General features: G+C 37.0%; 1 protein-coding gene across 1 annotated transcript; it reads right to left on the bottom strand.

Moving 5' to 3' along the window:
• Positions 1–973: 973 nt before the first annotated feature.
• LOC140243442 (uncharacterized) lies at positions 974–19,956 on the bottom strand. Its single transcript, XM_072323119.1, has 4 exons — positions 19,828–19,956; positions 17,763–17,978; positions 3,782–5,105; positions 974–1,056 (listed from the first exon to the last, which is right to left on the bottom strand). Exons 1-4 carry the CDS (start codon positions 19,954–19,956, stop codon positions 974–976), a joined length of 1,752 nt encoding a protein of 583 aa, XP_072179220.1.
• Between the last annotated feature and the right edge of the window lie 612 nt (positions 19,957–20,568).

Raw genomic sequence — 20,568 nt, forward strand, 5'->3', positions numbered from 1 at the left:
AATAAGTGTCAAATCTAAGACATATGGTGATAGGTCTTTTGGAAAAATGGCACCCTCATTATGGAATAATCTCCCTCTCAGTGTTAGATGCATTACAGATTTTGATAAATTCAAATCTGTGTTAAAAATTCACCTTTTTGACAATTGTTGATTACATGTTTGAATTAGAGAAATATGTGATAGATTTTGTTTCATTATTTTGTACACGCATCGAGACTATTTGTATGGTATTATGCGTTTCTAAGAACTGACTATTATTATATTATCATTATATATTCATGATCTGACTGCTGCAAATGGATGCATTGCGAATATCAGCTCGACATCATAGATCAGCAAACAAAACCTTAACTTTCGAAATCTACGATATACCAGGAAGAGTTTTTCGCTTCATTGACATATTGACATCACAATTCATTAATCTTTGAAGGGCGTGTCGCGAAAGTACACGTGTATTCCAGAAGGCATATTCTGTCCATCACAAAAAGTAGAACAATGTGACGTCATGAATTGAATGACGATGCCATCCGATAAAATAAACGCTGCCTTCCAGTGATGGAAATTTAAAACCCCACCGTAAATTATTAACGCGCCTATCTTGGCTCTTAAATCATATTAAGGCCTACTCAAAGTCTTGGACACGTACAGAATTACATGCTTAACATTAATCATGGAATTTAATATACTCGTGTCCTAAAACCAATTCGTTGATCCACTTTCAACCTTTATTTGTACTATATACAATTCCGATTTGTACCACATGAGACTGCCATCACACTATAGGTGTTCTTATGATCTGACCACCACAACGACGACGATGACCACTGTACGTGTACTAGATTTAATGATGGACAGTGGCGTAACATTATGCATAACTGAAGTTTATTTATTCATAAAGTGACGGAACGTGGAAAAAAAAAAACAAGTCAAGTCTCCTTTCTGCGCCATTTATCACGACGTCGGATCTAGCAAGTCAAAGTATCCTTTCATGTTCAGACATAAATATTTTCGTCATTTTGTTGTTTTCTGTTGTAACGCTTTTACTTTCATCATTGTGTCTCATTTCCATCATCGAGCTACATGGAATCGTACTATTGCACGTTGCACTTTCGATTCAGGATTATTTCACTTTAAAGGGCTGGTAGAGTATTAGTGGAGATACAGATTGAGCTTTTAAACTGTTTTGAGAGACACAAAGAAACCACTTATGCAATAGTAAAAGGGATACCATTTTAAGAGGAATTCAAAGGTTATTTGGTGAGAATCGGTTTAGGAATTGCTGAGACATTAAAAAACAAAATAAAACAAAAAAACTGGTAATAGAAGGTGGGTCCCACCTTTTATTAAGACCGCTTTGTTTTGAATATCTCAACTATTTCAAAACCAATTTTCATCTGGAATCAATGCTCTTTCATATTTCAAGAGGTTTCTCATCTCTCGCACACACACACACACACACACAAAGATGTTAGAAACCTGAAGTTGGGTCTCAATCAAAACTATACCAAACATTTAAGTTTACATGACAAAGTGTCCCTTCAAGTTTAATGAAATCTTACATATTTATATACACTGTACCGAGAATTTTCATTTAAACTCGAATTTTCAAAAATCTGATCGAGTCAGTTTAACGACATACACGTTATTGGCGTATTTACGTTTTTTCGCCTTTTACGAAAAATTCAAGTTCAATCTCTGTTCGAATTTGTTTAGTGAACCAAATCTTCTCAATGAAGTGGTTCAGTTCAAGGATGTGGTTGTCTTTCGTAGTACATATAAATGCGTTATGTATGCATTCTACAGGAGTGTAGTAATATCGCCACAGCGATTTCACACGGCCGGCCCTCTAATAAAGCGAGCATCATGTGAATTCAGTGTGTCTTTTTGGTCCCCAGAGCCCCGAAGAAACAAACGCTCGATTGCAGACGCCCACTCAAATAATATCTTTCTACAATCAGCACAAATGGTTACAGGTTAATTTACTCAACTATTTCATTGTTGTGACCACGTCAAATGCTTACATTTATATCATCACAATTATACCATGCAGCTGTCCAATAATGGCATTATCATAATGTCTTCCAAGTCTTCTCGAAAAACGATCATCCATAATGTATGAGAAGATGTCCACATGACATTGCATGAGACACAAAGTCACCGTTTCATCCATGGACACCTTTTACAGTTACGACGTTACCATTTCATGGACACTTTTTTACAGTTGCAAAGTCACCGTTTCATAGACAATTTTTACAGTTACAAAGTCACCGTTTCATGGACACTTTTTACAGTTACAAAGTCTTCATTTCATGGACTCTTTTTACAGTTACAAAGTCTTCATTTCATGGACACTTTTTACAGTTACAAAGTCACTATTTCATGGACACTTTACAGTTACAAAGTTACCATTTCATGGACAATTTTTTCAGTTACAAAGTTACCATTTCATGGACAATTTTTACTTTTACAAAGTCACCGTTTTATGAACACCTTTTACAGTTACAAAGTCACCATTTCATGGACACTTTACAGTTACAAAGTCACCGTTTCATGGACAATTCTTACAGTTACAAAGTCACTATTTCATGGACAATTTTTACAGTTACATAGTTACCGTTTCATGGACACTATTTATAGTTACAAAGTCACCGTTTTATGAACACTTTTTACAGTTACAAAGTCATTTCATGGACGCTTTATACAGGTATTTGAAACGATTGCCGACGAGAGCAATACGATAAAACAAACAATATGAATGAAGTCCGTTTAGCATGGCAAAAGCGCTTTAATAGTTTAAATCACATGTATCTATGTATCAAAATAAGATTTTCACATATTTTTGTTTTCATTTTTTTAAACTACAGTGGGATGTTGTTGTTGTTCATTTTCCATCTGTGAAGATGGCTGGATAGCCCATATTCAGCTACACTAAGCTGGTCTTCCATGGGGTCCAGTTGGTTGTGGGGTGGGACCACTTCACCGGGTTAGACACCCTGCTCTTTGCGATGAATGAATGAAGCGGGATCTTTTACGTGCATGAGCTGTGACTCTCTCATACACGGGACCTCCATTTTATGTCCTATCCGAGGGACAGAGTGTTTTGCCTCTTGCTAGAGGGGACGGTATGTTTACACACAACATTGCTCAGTCCAGACTCGGGTTCGAACCCGGGCCGCGTGATCGTGAGGCAGACGCGCTACCGACTGAGCCAACTCACCGCCCTTATAATTATAATATAATGATGAGGGTTTGCTTTGTCCATATTCATAACAATGTCACCTGTAGGAAAGCCTTTCGCTATACTCAGTAAATGATTTTAGCCCTGTTAGGCCTGCTTATGATCTGGCACACAAAATGATTCACTTCATATCTATCATTGTGAATATGGAAACAAACTTGCGTCTTGCAATCAACCGGATTGTCACGGCGGGGCGGGGTAGAAATTTACACTGTAATAGTTTTAGCCATGGACAGTTAACTGTAGCGCAGAAACCGTAGGAGCTCGTTCATTTGTAGGAATGTATGGACAAATGATAATTTCAATTCTATTTTCTGCGCTTATTATAATAAGAGAGATATCTCAGGCGATATCTCTTTTCGATTTTGTATAACACTGAGAGGCACAATATGACACGCGGTGCTGTGAAACACTTTCAATGATTCAATGATTAACATGAATAATGGTGCAGCATATAAAATGAAGGTGAGGTACCCTTCATTGTAATAATGTCAGCATCTCAAATTTTCTGTTATCAAGGATTTGCTGTAGTCATACATGTATCTTCCTGCATTTCGGTGATTAAAGCTACACAGACTTCTAGCGCTTCATCCTGCTCCACGGGCTGACTTAATTTCACCTTGCAGCTGAGAATTGTAGTTTCCCTTGAAAGTTCTCGGATATATTTCTCGATTTTCTGCGGCGATTCTACGTCCTGAAGCGCGACAACGTCACTGACCTTGATATATCTGGGTGTTTGTTTTGGTTGAGAAATTGCGACAGCAGTATGGTATTTCTGTGTCTGAGAAGGCAACTCTACAGTCAACTTTATTTCGATTTGATCTTGTGACACTTTTGACACAAGCACACGCAGGTATTGCTCATTTCCTAGATTGAAAGTATGCTTTTCTCCATCTACTTTCTTAGTCCATGGAGAAATATGAAGAAATCCCTTCGAACCAACCGTAACAGCAGCATTCCTCTTGGAGCCATAGCTGCGTAACGGTTTATGGAGATACAGCCTTGGACCTGAAAACTCATCCGGCAGGTGTCCTTGCGAGCCTTCGCGAAAGAGTGTCTGTAGTTGCCATACTTTTAAAGATAAATCTGGAAGCTTTTCTGAGGCCCTTAAGAATACAGCAGTGACCGTCACCTTTTTCAACTGCAGGGCATTCATGAACTGAAATCGGATACACTTGAAGATCTCGACAAAGATGTCGTCGGCCTCGCATTGGGTGAGCCACGGCTCAATCTTCTCAAAGAGGGCGTACTCGCTTTCGACGACCAAGTCGATTCCACTGTCCAGTATGAGTAGCATCGTCGCTGCGTCGAGGCCGAGCAGCTGCTGACCTGAAAGCAAGTTGAAATTTGTGAGAAAGGATTGGTGGCACAGCTTCACGATGTCTGGCATGTTGAATTCTTGAGCTGTCGGCAGAAGTGAGAGCATCGTCACCACGTCACTGTTGTCTATGAAGTCACAACAGAGCCCATGAAGCTCAGGGATCATGTATTTATCGGCGAGTCGGATCAGCGATAAGACGTTGTGACTGCTCAAGGTAACCGTGGTAGTGTACAGGAACTTCAGAAAATCCTCGAAAACTAGTGCGTCGGGGTCTTCCTCTACCAGCTCCTGTCGGGTGACTTGTCCAGAAGCGCTGTCGCTACTTTCGTCACAAAGCTCATTGTTAGGTTGCCAGGCCGGATCAGACAACATCGTTTTAAAGACGTCACTCCAGGCACAGAGAACTAGACGATGTGCAAAGAATGTGCGATCCCCTACGCTAAGAATCAGATCACTGTACTGTTCGTGGTCGTACAGTGCTCCAAAGGCAGTGTCTCCACCAAGATTTCCCCTCCGAGTTCCTTCCTGCAGGTACTTGCGAGCAGCCTAGAAAGGATAGATTATAACCTTGGTGATTTCTTTTTCTATTATTTAGTGTTTGATAAGATAGCATTTATCAAATGACATTACTCTTGATCACTAACTTTACCATGGCAGAGTAAAGCACATGACAAGACTAACGTACAATACCAATAATATATAGAAGTTTTGCAGGTAGTGGGGCTGGGGCCCCCACTTTTTTTCTCACCATACATAAGAATACATAGAGTGTCACCACATGCCCCCCCCCCCCCCACACACACACATTCTTTTTTTTTTCACCCCGGAAGTGCGAAAGTGTCACTAGAAGCAGTGGTGGATCCAGAGGGGGGCGCAACTGGCGCACGCCCCCCTTTATTTTTCGTACAAAAAACAAAAGAAATAAAAAGAAAAACAATGAAATGAAACCCGGAAGTGGCACCAGAAATATTAGTCACGCCCCCCCCCCCTTTACAGAATTCCTGGATCCGCCCCTGAGAAGAAAAAAAAAATAGCTAGAAACCTTGAAACCCGTAAGTGGTTTTGTTTCGTTTTTGCTTTTGTTTTTGTTTTGTTTTTGCTTGTTAGCTGATGAGACCCGGAAGTGGCACCACAAGTATAGGGAAGTGCACCCCCCCCCCCCCCAACACACACATATACTTTAATAATTTTGAAAACGGTGACGCCGGCCATGTACATATTCTCTATAATCCAGTGTTGCCTAGGAGATGATACCGCAGATGTTTGCATTCAGTGGAAAAGGCGCTTTATGTAGAGTGCGCATATATATATATAAAAAAAAAGGTAATCCAACTTTGGAGGGCTGCTATTTCATAATTGTCAGCTATGGAGAGCGCAATGTTGGCTGTGAGGAAAAAAGGGGGGGGGGCTTTTCTTCTTTCCATTGATACCTAATAATGTTGACAAACGTCATGCATGACTGAGCACATGAACTTAACAGACAACAATGACAAATTGCATTTTTCCAAGTTTGCGTGTTATTGCGAAGGAACAATGCATGTCTCACTGCATAGATGAGATCTGTAAATGAAAGTGGTCAAATCATTAGGCCAGCCTGCACGACAGCAGTTGCGTGTTTTAGGGTTTCTTCTCACGTTTTATGGTTAATAACCTTCAACATGGCCACCATGTTGATAACTTGGTCCTTCCCATTAAGGCGAAACCATTATCTATCTTACTCTCTTCAAATTCAAGACACGCTTTGTCACTGGGAGCTATTATGTTTCTCATTCAAAATGGCTGAAGGGATAAATGTGCCTTTTCATTCCGTATTTGATGATGAGTTTTTTTTATCTATTTCGACCTTCTACACCAGAATATGATTTCCTAGATGATGTAGTATCTAATTCGCATACATCTTTTTATGATAAGTTAGTTGCCGATAATATGAACTCAACAGCTGAAGAAATGCAGTATGATTTTGATGATTTAACCCAAGCCCCATTATGTAGTTATGTTACTATGAATCAATTTAAAGAAATTCGTAAGGGTTTATGTAGGACACATTTTCGTTGATACATTTGAATATAAGAAGTTTAAGTAAGCATTTTGATGAATTACAGTTATTGGTGGATAACCCAAATAACCCTTTATTTACAGTGATAGGACTAACTGAAACATGGCTATCTTCATGCCCCAAACGATCTTTCTCGCTTGAAGGATATAATGTTTTTGTGAATAACAGACCCGATCGTTCTGACGGTGGGGTTGCCTTACATGTTTTAAGCAGTTTTGAATGTATTGTTTGTGAAAAGTTGAGCAAAATGAATGATATTGTGGTGTCCCTTTTTGTTGAAATTAATGTTCCTGGTAGTAAAAATATTGTGATAGGTATTATTTATAGACCCCCAAATTCTAATAACAAAGATTTTTTATCATATCTCATTTGCTCACAAATCCTTTATTTGCTAACTCAGAGTCCTTTATACTCGGTGATTTTAATATTGATTTGTTAAAACATACAACAGACAATATACCGGGTGAATTCCTTGATACATTCTTATCCTTTTCTTTTTTACCTCTTATTTCCAAACCAACTCGTGTTTCTAGTCATTCGGCTACTTTGATTGATAATATTTTTTGTAATGTTTTAACTTGTTGTTGTTGTTGTTTTATTTCCGTACTAAAAAAAAAATCAACACATTTCATTCATAAAGGTCACTACAGAAAAAAAATACATACGGAGGGTAGCCCATTTTCAGTAGTGACAATGACAGTCACTTCTGGTCTTCCATGGGGCCCTGTACACAAAGATTTCATGCAATCAAGGACTGATGATGATAGAATAAAATATACACAAACACAAATAGAACGGTACATACATTACTACATTGTAACTACATATATACCATATTATCACACATTGTTCAAAGGTTTGAAGCACAAAAAAGATCAAATAGAAAGGATTTCGGTTTTAACTAAATTGAACTTAAAAACGGGTAAAGAGGAAATTTGACGCAAATCATTGGGTAAGTTGTTATACGCTGATGCACCTCTGTATGAAAAAGATCTCTTACAATAATTAGTTTTTGGCCGAGGTAACTGTAAATCGTTTTGATTACGGAGAGAGTATGGTGATGTCTTGTACTTAAAAATATCTTTCATATATTCGGGGGCCATGTTATTCATAATCTTATACATAAATGAAAGCAGATGAATTTTTTGTCTATTGATTACTGTATTCCACCCTAAGCTATAATGAACATCACTGGTAGTAATATGGGAATAAGGGTTAACTTTTAAAATCAATCTCCCGGCTCTATTTTGCATCTTGTGAAGTTGGGAAAGTGAGTTACCGTTGGCGGATTGCCACACAACATCACCATAATCAAAATGAGGTAACACAATAGAATTATATATCAGTTTCAATTCAGTCATATTAACAAACTGTCTCAAACGACCCATATAACTAATCATTTTACTTAACTTGTTGCATAGTTGTTCAATGTGAACATCCCATAATAACTTGTTATCTACAAAGATTTCCAGATATTTAAAACTTTTCACCTGAAGTAATTGTTACCCCTAAGTTTAACATGCAAATACTCTTGCTTTTTTAACATATTATTTGTAACAAGTAACATACAAACAGTTTTATCAAAATTGATTTTTAAATTGTTATTCCATACATACAAACTCTTTTTGCGAAACATTTTCTACAAATTTCGGGTTTTTATGTGAGTAATAAATAACCGTGTCGTCGGCATATAAATGGGCCCTGCAGTCAGAAAAAAACGAATTGATATCATTGATAAATATACTAAACAACAATGGTCCTAACAAGGATCCTTGTGGCACTCCGCTAGTTGATAATCTTTCATCCGAAAGGGTATTATTGATTGACGTTCTTATTCTTCGGTTCGAGAGATAACTCTCGAACCACTCAAGTTCTATACCATTAACCCCCATGTTTTCCAGTTTAGATAGAAGGATCATGTGATCAACCATATCAAAAGCTTTTTGCAAATCAACAAAGATGGCGCCAACGTATTCACCCTTATCAATAGAGCGGTGCCAGTCGTCCGTGACAGTAGCAAGTGCAGTAATAGTAGAGTGCTTGGGACGGAAACCTGACTGGTTTCTGCTAAGCAAAGAGTGCAAGTTTAGATACTCAAGTAACTGTTTTTGAACAACTCTCTCCATGACTTTAGAAGCACAGGACAATGATGAAATGGGTCTGTAATTACTACAATCCAGCTTATCCCCTTTTTTATATATCGGTACAATTTTAGCTATTTTCCATTTATCAGGCACTATCCCTTCAACTAAGGATTTATTTATAATGTAAGTGAACGGCTCTACTATTTCTGAAATTGACTCTTTCAATATATACATAGAAATTTCATCTAATCCAAACGACTTCTCTGCTTTCATTAACCTCACATACTTCAAAACATCTAACTGAGATACAAAACAAAAATTAAATTGTTTATCAGACCTTTCCCGATTATGCGACTTTTGAAAAAAACAATTCTTTTTCCTTTGCTTATCTCCACCACTTACCACATTTGCAAAATAATCGTTAAATGTATTTGCTATAACCTGTGAATTTTCTTGAGGGAATGCACAATCAGTAACTGCTGCCCCCCCACGGAAGAAAGCAGTAACTGCATAACTGCTGAGCTGAGATAAATGCGATTTTGTGTTTTTTGCAGATTCTTTAAAAACACAGAAACATTCAAAAATAATTTTGTGGTATGATTATGCACCATACCTAGTTGTCTAACAATACCTAGGAAAAATATATGTTTCCATTATTTTTTAAATGTTATTTAGGAAAATGCAGTTACTGCGGTGGCTCACCCTTGTTTCTGGGTAGTTTCCCTACGGAAAAAAGCAGTAACTGCAGACGGCCAGGAGTCTGCTGTTTTCCCCATGGAAAAAAGCAGTAACTGCACATGTCACATGACCATAGGAGGAGAATTGTTACCACCACCAGGTTATAAAGTTCTTCTACTTTCTGGTTAGTCTAGATCTATAAGATCTAGGACCTAACGCTAGACCTAGACTAGGTCTTGTCGATTGAATGGCATTCTGTGTAAAAATAAGGTACGGTACATGTAGGCCTACCCTAATTGAACTTTGAAGTGCCCGGCCTTGCCCCTGACACATGACCCTGGACTAGACAATAAAATATCAAGTCTCTTCGTCTTAGATCCTAGTCGAACTCTGACATTACACTTAAGCTAGACTACAGATCTATGCCCAATGTTAGTGCTAGACCTAGATCTATTACGTTAGATTAGGCCTACTGACATTTTGTCTAACACTGAACAGTTAACAATAGATCTACTCTGTAACGTTAGATCTGGTACGCGGTAGACCTATAGGGCCTACATCTAACGTTAGACTAACGTTAGTGTATTAATACTAGTGCTCATCTCCCTTCAATATATTTTCAGCTCACCTAGATTTTCTTGTTCTGGCCAAAGCCATGGCTACCATGACTTTTCCTCTGCAATTCATGATAGATTTACAGGCATGCCTGGACCGCAGAAACTGTGTGACAGCATGGTTAGCACTGGCATGATCACTCAGACTGTACCAGACCTGCAATACTGTGCAAGTGATGACTGTGATGTGATGCTAAGTGTTTAGCTAGTTACTGTGCAGTATGCTGCAGAATTTACGCGCATGAAGCTAGCTGCACGCGTATTCTACACTCTGAGCGCGCTGAGTCTGCCAGGTTTGCTAGTCTCCAGAAAGAAGCTTTTTCTACAACTTGTCATATGATTCCCTGCGGGCAGAGTCAAGTTACTGGTGAAACAATCTTTTTTATATCTATACTCCCCTAAATTATGGAAGAAACTGCTGTTTACATTGTTAAAAAAAAAAATAGTAGAAAAAATAAATGGTATTAGGGAAAAAATATACAGGAAGGACTATACAGAGTCTGAATGATTAGACTAAATTGTTAGTTACTGCTTTCTTCCGTGGGCTTTGTTAGTTACTGCTTTCTTCCGTGGGGAAACTTGCAAAGTTGAATCAACTGGATGCAGTTACTGCTTTTTGCAAAAGTGAAAAATTGCATTTTTGGTCACTTTCATTTTTTTTGTGCAAAACTGACCTGTTAACATTGGAGAGCATTGGGTAAACTATTCATTTTTGCAAAAAAGTAAACATTCATAAAAATGTCAGTTACTGCGTTTTTCCGTGGGGGGGCAGATTTACTTTACTCTTGCCCATTAATGATCGCAGTGTTTTCTAGGATTCATTTCTACTTGTTGCATTTGAAAATTGTTGACATATATATTTACGTTTTGCTTTTCTTATTTCATTTGTTACTATATTTTTCAGACGTTTATAACTTTGCCATAAATCATTGTCCCTTCTAAATTTTGCCTTTGATTTAACTTTATCTCTCTGTTTCATTAATGACATAATTATGCTATTCATCCATGGCGAGGGAGTTTTTCGTACTCGTCTTAACAGGCATATGCTTATTAACAACCTTCATCAACATACTTTCCCATACATCAACTGAATCATTTATGTCACTGAATTCTTCTACCTTCTTCCAATTTTGTTTACGTAAGTCAGACTTGAAAGCTTCCATGTCAGCGTTTCGTGATTTCCTGAAAGTTACATACGTCTCACTTTGTGATGTATGTTTGCATTTCCATACCATATAACTGATATAGTGATCACTCATGCCGTTCTGAATTACACCGTATGATTTCACTTTGTCTGAAAAATTTGTGAGCATGTGATCAACGAGTGTTCTTGATCTTTCAGTCACTCTTGTATACATTTCATTATTAACCTGTTGTAAACAATATACACTATTAATTTGATTATAAACCTTAATATTTCTTTCGGGTGTTTTCTTCTTAATATCACAATTTATATCGCCCATAATAACCAGTTGGCTATCAAAACTACTCGCAAAATTTAAAAAATCCTCATAATGATTAAAGAGATCAATATTTGAGTTTGGAGGTCTGTACCAATTCAAAAACATTATTGGTTTGGAGTTTTTCAGAGAGATCTTGATGCACAGTGCTTCCAGGTTGACAAGTGAATCATGGGTAACCAAGGTGAAAGGAATAGATTCATGAACATAAACTGCGACACCACCTCCATTTCTGTCTCTGTCTCTCCGAATTTAAGAATAATGGGGAACACCGATTTCATTGTCTGAAATAAAAGAGTCAAGTCTAGTTTCATTTAGGGCAAATACATGTATTTCATTCTCAATCATAATTTGTTTAATTTCCTCATGATATTTCACAAGGCTAACTATATTCAAATGAACAAACTTAATTCCCTTCTCAGAAAGTTGTTCATACCTAAGGGATGGATCTCTCTTTTCACCAGAGTCAACAGACTTATCTAATAAATTGCTGTCTGGAAGAGTTTCCGAGTTGAGTTCAATGAAATTCGGAAGATGTTGAAAAGTGCATCTATTACACTCCCAGTTCAAAAATAATTCATTGGGATCATTGTATCTACTCACGGGGATTCCTGAACATGATATGTGCACCCATTTCTGACATGAGGTACATTGGAGTGCTTTCTGGTTATTTCTAACACATCTTGTACAAAGAACACATGGAAATAGTTGTACCATTTGAAAATGTATACAAAAAATGTATTGAATGCAGTACCAACACAAGATCTAAAGAAAGATTAAAAAAAAAATGTAAATGTAAAGAAATAAAAGAAAAAAAAAAAGCTACTTCAGTCAAAAGGGTATAGGAATGATATATAATTGCAATCACAGCACTATTCTAGGATAACTAAATACAAATACAATGTAACCGAAGGCGGCAGTAAAACAGCGTTATTTTCATGTGTATGACACAAAATAGATCCTCATTCTCCTCATTCACAATAAAACTATTGTACCCTTGTGACGAACCAGCAGGAAAGAAACAATAAGATTAAAAAAACAGGGCATGGAAGCGAAAAGTCGCTCATAGAACAAAGATTTCTGGTGTAGGGTAGTCACGACACAACATGAATTTTGATAGGCCTGCTCAAATTTGTACGGGAATGCCACATGGCTATTTCACAACAGTGGAGAGGGCACAAGCTCTAAACAAAAAAGGGGGAGAAAAAAGTTGTGTTCAGAACTTTGTAACACTGTAGTGACAATATATTAACCTAGTTCAATTATGCACCAGTCGACACTCCCTGTCCATTCATAGTAGACATGCGTAACATAAAGATGAGAAGAGAGTAGAGGGATGACAAGGTACACATCGGCGAACAAGCCCACAGTGTTTGCAGCTCAGCAGTTTGAAGGTTCTGCTGACTGAAGGAAGACAAATTGACTATTATCTTCATTCCATTGATCTTGACACAAAACAAACCAAGTATGTGAGATAACAGGTGAACTCGCTGGCACTCGTTGGATTATAGCGGTAAGTATAGCAAACCAGAACGGGATGAAAGAAGCCAATTCCCGCAATAATGCCTATCTCACACCTCGCGACACTGAATTCAATTGACTTAATCCGAAGATTGTAATTTGACAATGTGGGACTTTTTCGTCAACGTGAGGCGATGTCCACCGTTGGTTAGCACACGAATGCGGCCATCTTGGGTCCAGATGCTTTACATTTACTTCTGAACTTTGACTTGATTTCTCTGAACAGGTCCGATCTCAGCTTGGTCAGGCTTTCCTGAACGTAGATGGGATCCCCTTGTAGATCTCTCAGGAGCCTTCGCGCTTGATATACACGGTCCCTGACGTCATAGCTGGTGAACTTCACGATGATTCCACGTGACCTGCCCTTCTTGGCGCCGAGACGATGCGATCTGTCGATGTCGCCATTTTGAAGCTTCACTTTCAATTTTTCCTCGCAAATTTGTTTCACGATTTCGTTTGTGTGTTCACCCTCATGCTCACTGACACCATGAAATACAAGGCAATTTCTCCGAGAGTACTGTTCTGCCTCCTCTTGCTGCTCTTTCATTTGCTCAATCTCTCTCTCCAATCTTGCTATCTTATCACTTTTCGACTTCATTTCAAAGTCAAAGCTTTCTTTCAAGTTTTCACCAACTCTCTCTGTGATAACTGACGTGAGTTCTTCAACAAGCAATGATTTGATTTTACTCACAAGAATGCCAATGACATCGCTGTCCTCAAGAGCTTTCTGAACTTCTTCGCGAACATTCAGGCTGTCTCTCACAGGCTCATCGGCACCACGTTTACCTTTCGTCATGGTGGGTGTCTGTTTGGCAGCTGCACAATCTCACAAAAATCAGGCAAACTCTCTCGAAATATACACAGTTCTGTCGAGTAACATGTCAAGAGTTGCGCACAAGTCCACAAGGTTACTTGTAGTTTAAGAAACGGAGATGAAGGAAGAACATTTTTGGCTGTTTTACCACGCACAAGCCATTGGTGAACGGAGCTAAAATAAGACACGTCCGTTCATGGCGACGGTCAAGCTCTTCCATATTCTTCTATAATTTTGTCTGATATGACTGATCATTTTCCTGTTATGAAGCATTTTAAGTAAAATCATATTAATGTTAATCCACTTCATCGTCATGAAAGGCGTAGAGTAACTCAAGATATTTTTTTTCTTTTTGTGCTTCTTTAGATAATGCTAATTGGGAATGTGTGTTTGATACAGATGACATTAATTTGTTTTTGAATAATTTTTTTTGATGTTTTGAATAATCATTTGGATATTAGTATTCCCAAAAGAAAATACAAACGGGGGAATTATAAAACAACACCAAGGCTTCCCTGGATTACAATGTCCATTTTGCGATCTATTAATAGAAAAAATAAATTGTTTTATTCATTTAAGATGAAAAGAACTGAGCAAGCACGTTTGAAATACACTTCGTATAAAAATACCCTCACAAAAATATTACGTATAGAAAAGAAAAAATATTATCATAAGCAATTGCAGAGATATAGATATGATATAAAAAGTACGTGGAATGTACTAAAACAAGCTTTGAATATATCTATCGAAATCTCTGGTATATCGAAAATTCGATCTGATGATAAGGTTATTGATAATTCTTAAGATATTGTAAATATTTTCAATAAATAATTTACAACTATTGGAGAAGATATTGCTCGAGAAATTTCCAATACTGATACACATTTTACTGATTTTTTGAATCAGAATAATACACATTCTATATTTCGTACTCCTACCACTAGGTATGAGGTTATTGATATTGTTTTGGTTTGAAAAATTAAAAAAAGTGCAGGTTATGATGATATAAGCAATATGATTTTAAAAGGAGCAATATATTCTATTGTGGATCCTTTGGTGTATATTTTCAATTTGTCAATGTCAAATGGTCAGTTTCCGGAACAAATGAAAATAGCAAAAGTTATTCCTATATTCAAGAATGGTGATAACTTAGATATTAGTAATTATAGACCCATTTCTTTATTATCTTGTATATCAAAAATCTTAGAGAAAATTGTATATAAAAGAACAATGAACTTTTTGAAGACGCATTGTGTTCTAACAAACTCCCAGTTTGGTTATCGAGAAAAGCATTGCACCTCTCATGCATTTTTGAATTTCAATGATAAAGTAGTACATGCTTTAGATAATCACACTCATTTGATCGGTATCTTCCTGGACTTCTCCATGGCCTTCGACACTATTAATCATAACATATTGCTTTATAAGTTGTCCCACTATGGTATACGTGGGAAGGCCTTGGAGTGGTTCAGGAGTTATCTAACTGATCGTAAACAATTTGTTTCAATAAACAATTATAACTCTGATATGAGAGAACTAATTTGTGGCGTGCCACAAGGTAGTATTGGGGCCGTTGTTGTTTATTGTTTATATTAATGATTTATGTGCTTCCTCCCAAGTGTTATCATTCATACTTTTTGCGGATGACTCAAGTGTGTCTTTTTCACATGAAGATCCAAATTTTCTTGTGCACACAGTAAATTCGGAGTTACAAATTTACGAGATTGGATACGAGCTAATAAGCTGTCCCTGAATATAAATAAAACCAAGTATATGTTTTTAGTAACACTTTAGATAATTTGAATATGGATATTTATTTTGATGATACTGTTTTAGAAAGTGTTTCATACACAACATTTCTTGGAATTACAGTAGGACCTAGATGACAAAATTTCTTGGAAATTTCATATAGATTATGTTTGTAAAATTATCTCACGCAATATAGGCGTCATTAAAAGGTTCAAATTGTTTCTTCCCAAACATTCATTATTCATACTGTATATCAATTCGTCTTTGATATTACCTTATTCAAATTACGGAATTTTGGCATGGGGAAACACGCATCAAACATTATTAGATAGGGTTTTATTGTTACAAAAGAAGGCACTTCGAAATTTGTAATGCCGCTCCTTGCTCTCATACAGCTTCTTTGTTTTTGGAAAATAAGATTCTGAAAATTAAAGTTTTGTTTTTATTTCATTTAGGACAATTTATGTATAGTTATAATAACAACTGTCTTCCGCTTATATCTGATTCTATGTTTCCTCGTAACCTGAGATACCGTGGTTACCCAACAAGACAGTCTAATGAATTTCACTTGCCCCTGCTTAGAACTGTGTTAGCTCAGCAGACATTTATTTATACAGGCCCAAGATTCTGGAACTCCCTTTCAGTCCAGACATAAAAAAATGCTCCTTCTTTGTTTTCATTTAAAAAAAAGAATGAAATCATTCCTCCTTAAATCTTATAATGTAACAGAAAGAAATTAATTTTGTTTGTTAATCCTTTTCAGTAAGTAGGTTTTGTAAGCACCAGGATGCTATTGATTTTTCATAGGCATGTTAGGTCGCGTCTTTCGCGGAATTCCACATCGCATCCCCTGTTTTTCTTATTGCAAACTTGTACATTATTACACTTGCCTTCACAGAACAGATAATGTGTTCTGCTATCAGCAATTCCATACAATCGTATATATCACTTTCTCGTCGCTTTCAACGCTCTACACTTCTAATATGGCTAATAGTCTCTGTTGGTTTGATCTTGAATGTATCGATTGATCTAGGCTTTTTGTTTTTAGTTGTCTCGTCTCTTTACTTGTATTTCTGCTTCTTCCCTTTCCCCCTTTCCACGTCTTTTTTCATCCCGCACACTTGTAGTTAAGTTTTCACCTTTTTTTTTCCTCCTGTGAGGTGCCCACGTTGTACAAGCATAGTCTTTTGAGTAGGTACCTCCACTTTTTTTCGCAAAATGTATAAATAAGGCTATTTATTATTATGTCTGTATGAAAAATGCCTAATTTTGTAATGACTATTGACAAATGTTATTCTTTGCTACCTATGTATCATTCCTTGAAACGCATGTCGAATCTATATTTTTTGTACATTCTGTTGAAAGAAGTGAAAATAAAACCTTTGAATTGAATTGAATTGAATATGAACAGAGAAAAATGGACTGTGTGGGAGCGACCAAGATATCTGAAAAAAGGCCATGTTAAAGGTTATGGACCATAAAATGTTAGGAGAAAACCTCATCACAAACCCTAAAAACAGATTCTGAACACAAACCTGCATTCGTACAGGCTGGCCTATTTGGCAATTTTCATTGACAGATCTCAACCATGCAGTGAGACATGCATTGTTCCTCGTAAACACGCAAACTTATGCAATTTGTCATTGTTGTCTTTAAAGTTCATGTGCTCAGTCATGCATGACAATTGTCAACATAATAAGGTATCAATGGAAAGAGGAAGAGAACCCCTTTCCTTGCAACCAACATTGTGATCTTCATAGCTGACAATTACGAAATGATAGCCCTCCAAATTTGGATTACCTTTTTTTATGCGCTCTGTACACAGCAACTCTTAGTGTACCTCTTTCTGAGGTCAAGTTTCTCTTGAAGAGCCAGAGGCATATTTATTGAACTGAACTGCTCCTATCGGATTTGAGTCTTACATGTAGTGAACATACGCTAGTAATTACAGTAAAACATTTTGTTAGACTTTTAGACTCTTGGCCGGGGATAATGGGTTCGTTGCTTCCCTGTCTTCAATAGGGCCTATTTCAAGGGTAAACTTTTGTGATGAAATCAGAAAAAAAAAATGATAGAGAAAAGCATTATATGGATATAGACATTACAGTAATATAATGGCTTCATCATGGAAACTCTACGATTCTTATCTTCATATCTGTCTAACTGTAGGTCCTATAATGTCACAGTTTCTGTCAGTATGCTTCTAACTATTATGACCAAGATGTACCTGAACCTCTTCAAGTCGTTTTTGGCGCTCATGGAGATCAACTTCGGCATTCCTTCCTGTCTCATGTGCCCATCCCCCGCCGTATAAATATTCATCGTCATCACTGTACACATAATTGTCATCGTCGTCATCGTAGTAAACGTAGTCCGGTTCGTAATCGTAGTACTCTTCGTCGTGGAAATATGTGGAATCGCTGAACATCCTGCAGTTCTTGAGCTGCGAAAAAGTGATGTGTTACGTTTTTATGAGAACATCAAAAATTCGATAAGATGTAACCAAATGTTCATATTATGAGGGACGATACCACCGCTATATATGCACGATATTGTATACTAATCTATTCTCTGTTCCCATTAGAGTAACAATCGAAGAATTTTGGACATTTATGGTAACAAGCTGATTTTCTTTCAGGATATGTCCAGAAATTGTATGTGTATCACAGCGTACTATCATATACAAAAGTCTTCATAAATCCTCCTCTGAGAGGGTGTTTTCCGCAATCGAAGGTGGCATGCACAATGGCCGCCGTTTCCTGTTTATCTCATGCCTTTGCATGTAAGTAACCCCAAAACACACTTTCAATATCTGAATAATGTACATCTTGAAACACATTAAAATATTATCCAATAAAATGCTTACTAGTATTCGCTGATTTCGGAACCACGCAGAGCTAATTAGAAACACTGAGCTCTTTCAACAATCGTTAATGACCACCATTTCGGCTTTCTCGTAAATTTGCAATTAAGCACCCACAGCAATACACGTGTAATTTTGAAGCACAATGAACCAAATCAGATACTTATTCACAGATTCTGAAACACACAGGTACCAATAACACAATTATTGATCAATTTCCCGAAGTCGAGAATATCCTCCAAAATGGCCGCCATGTCACGTTTTTATCGTATCTTTGCAAGTACAGATGTAGGTCCTATACAGCCAGTACACAGTTTAGATGTGTAAATAAGAGAAAAAACCTCGTAAAATGCTGTACTTACCAATTTATTTCGAATCACACAGGACACTTTGAACAAAATCGCCTGAATTATTATCAGAAAATGCACAATCTCCCTTCGAGTGAGGTGCTACCACCTTCCAGTTTGTTAAGAAGGGGGACAAACACCAGCTACAAAATTATTTCTTTGTCCTGGAGGTCTATAAACAACGGCAAGAACTGCATTTATATGATTGCACTGTATTTCGGCAACAATCGTTTCAATATAATCATTAAAAATGTGCAGATCCTCCCGTCTCTTGTATCGAATACTACTCTGTATCTACATGCAACTCCTCCTCCTCGCTTGTTTTTCCTAGTACCTGTTCCTATAAATGTGTGGCCAGGTATTGTAATCGATTCATGATTGCACAGCTATGTCTCTGTTAATGCTATGAAAGAGAAAGAATTAGATATACTGGCAAGAACAGTGGTCAAATTGTCAAGACTTTTCTTAATACTTCGACAGTTGAAATGCACAATAGATAAAACTTTCGAATTACTTGCAAACACATCATTGACAGCGTTGTCATACTCATGGGGCAAGATGTAGTTTACGTCCTCGATAAGGAGCTTATACCTGTCAAACATGGGATTTACATTTTCAAAGCTTTCTTGCAAACAGTTAATACATTCTTGGTTATGATCATCAGAAATTTGCCTTCTACAGGTGACACATAAGTGACGATAAGTGAACATTGACATCAAACAAGTCTAAACAAATATCTCAGGACTTAATCTGTACATGAGAAAAGTAAAAACCACACAAATGATTAACAAAACAAGTGATGATTATGATATATAGACGAAACACTAACACATAAGAGGTATGTAAAGTGTCTTGAAAACCAGTGTCCAGCATTTGGGAAAAAAAGGAGAAAAAAATCTTACAATCAAACCAAAGTACTACTATTTAAAGTCAGATGTCCTTCCAAGGAAAATGTGACTACAATATGCTTTAGGTGACTATAGATAGATTGCGCATTATCACTTGTCACAGATCATGCTGCGCATATATATCCTAAATTACAAAGACTTTATTTCTTTTTCATTATGGATCACTTTTGTCACCTTCTTGTTTCCTTTCAGCAGCACAATTATCTGGCCATCCTTACTCCAGGCATTTTCAACATTCTTGTTCGATCTTGCAGAATTCAAGAGTTCCCGATTCTTTTGCGTCAAATCCTCGACCAAGATCATCTTTTTTCCCTTTAGGTTCCTTCGGTGGGCGATCATCTCAAGAATTTTACATTGAAATACTAGTTTTTTGAAAAAATGTGAAAATAAATTTACACCACAGTAACACCAGCTGGCGTGGTCTCTTATTGAAGCTGGACGGGTGTTAAACCATTGATATCAACACCAACAAATATCAAATCAACACCATGTGGTGTCATTTTTGAATTAACACCAGTACAGTGTCAAAATATCACCAGGTACAGTGTCAAATTAACACCACGAAGTGTCAGGTGAACACTTTTCAACACCATCACAGTACATTTTCTACACCTGTGGGTGTGGTCCTCTATTAACACTTGATCGGTGTTAAATTTAACACCCATGGTGTTAAATCTAACACCGATGTTTTTACAGTGTAGAATACTTATTATGAAATTGGAATATTATTGAATAAGAGGAAATGTTTCGAACTGGTTTAAAAGTTATTTATCAAATCGCACACAATATACAGTTGTAAATAATACAAAATCGGAATTTTTGGTTCTGTACTGGGTCCTCTTCCCTTTTTGCTTTTTTGTTAATGATTTGCCGTTTGTAAGCCCTAAATTGTATTCTATACTATTTGCAGATGAT

This window comes from Diadema setosum, chromosome 20 (assembly GCF_964275005.1).
Source record: "Diadema setosum chromosome 20, eeDiaSeto1, whole genome shotgun sequence".
In the NCBI taxonomy this organism is placed as follows: domain Eukaryota; kingdom Metazoa; phylum Echinodermata; class Echinoidea; order Diadematoida; family Diadematidae; genus Diadema; species Diadema setosum.

Coding starts and splice junctions, on each gene's coding strand:
- LOC140243442 (XM_072323119.1), bottom strand. CDS start 19,956: ATGATCTTGGTCGAGGATTTGACGCAAAAGAATCGGGAACTCTTGAAT. Junction 17,979..19,827: donor TGCTGAAAGGAAACAAGAAG/GTGACAAAAGTG, acceptor ACTTTTTCGCAG/CTCAAGAACTGCAGGATGTT. Junction 1,057..3,781: donor AATCACCGAAATGCAGGAAG/ATACATGTATGA, acceptor TGGAAATGAGAC/ACAATGATGAAAGTAAAAGC.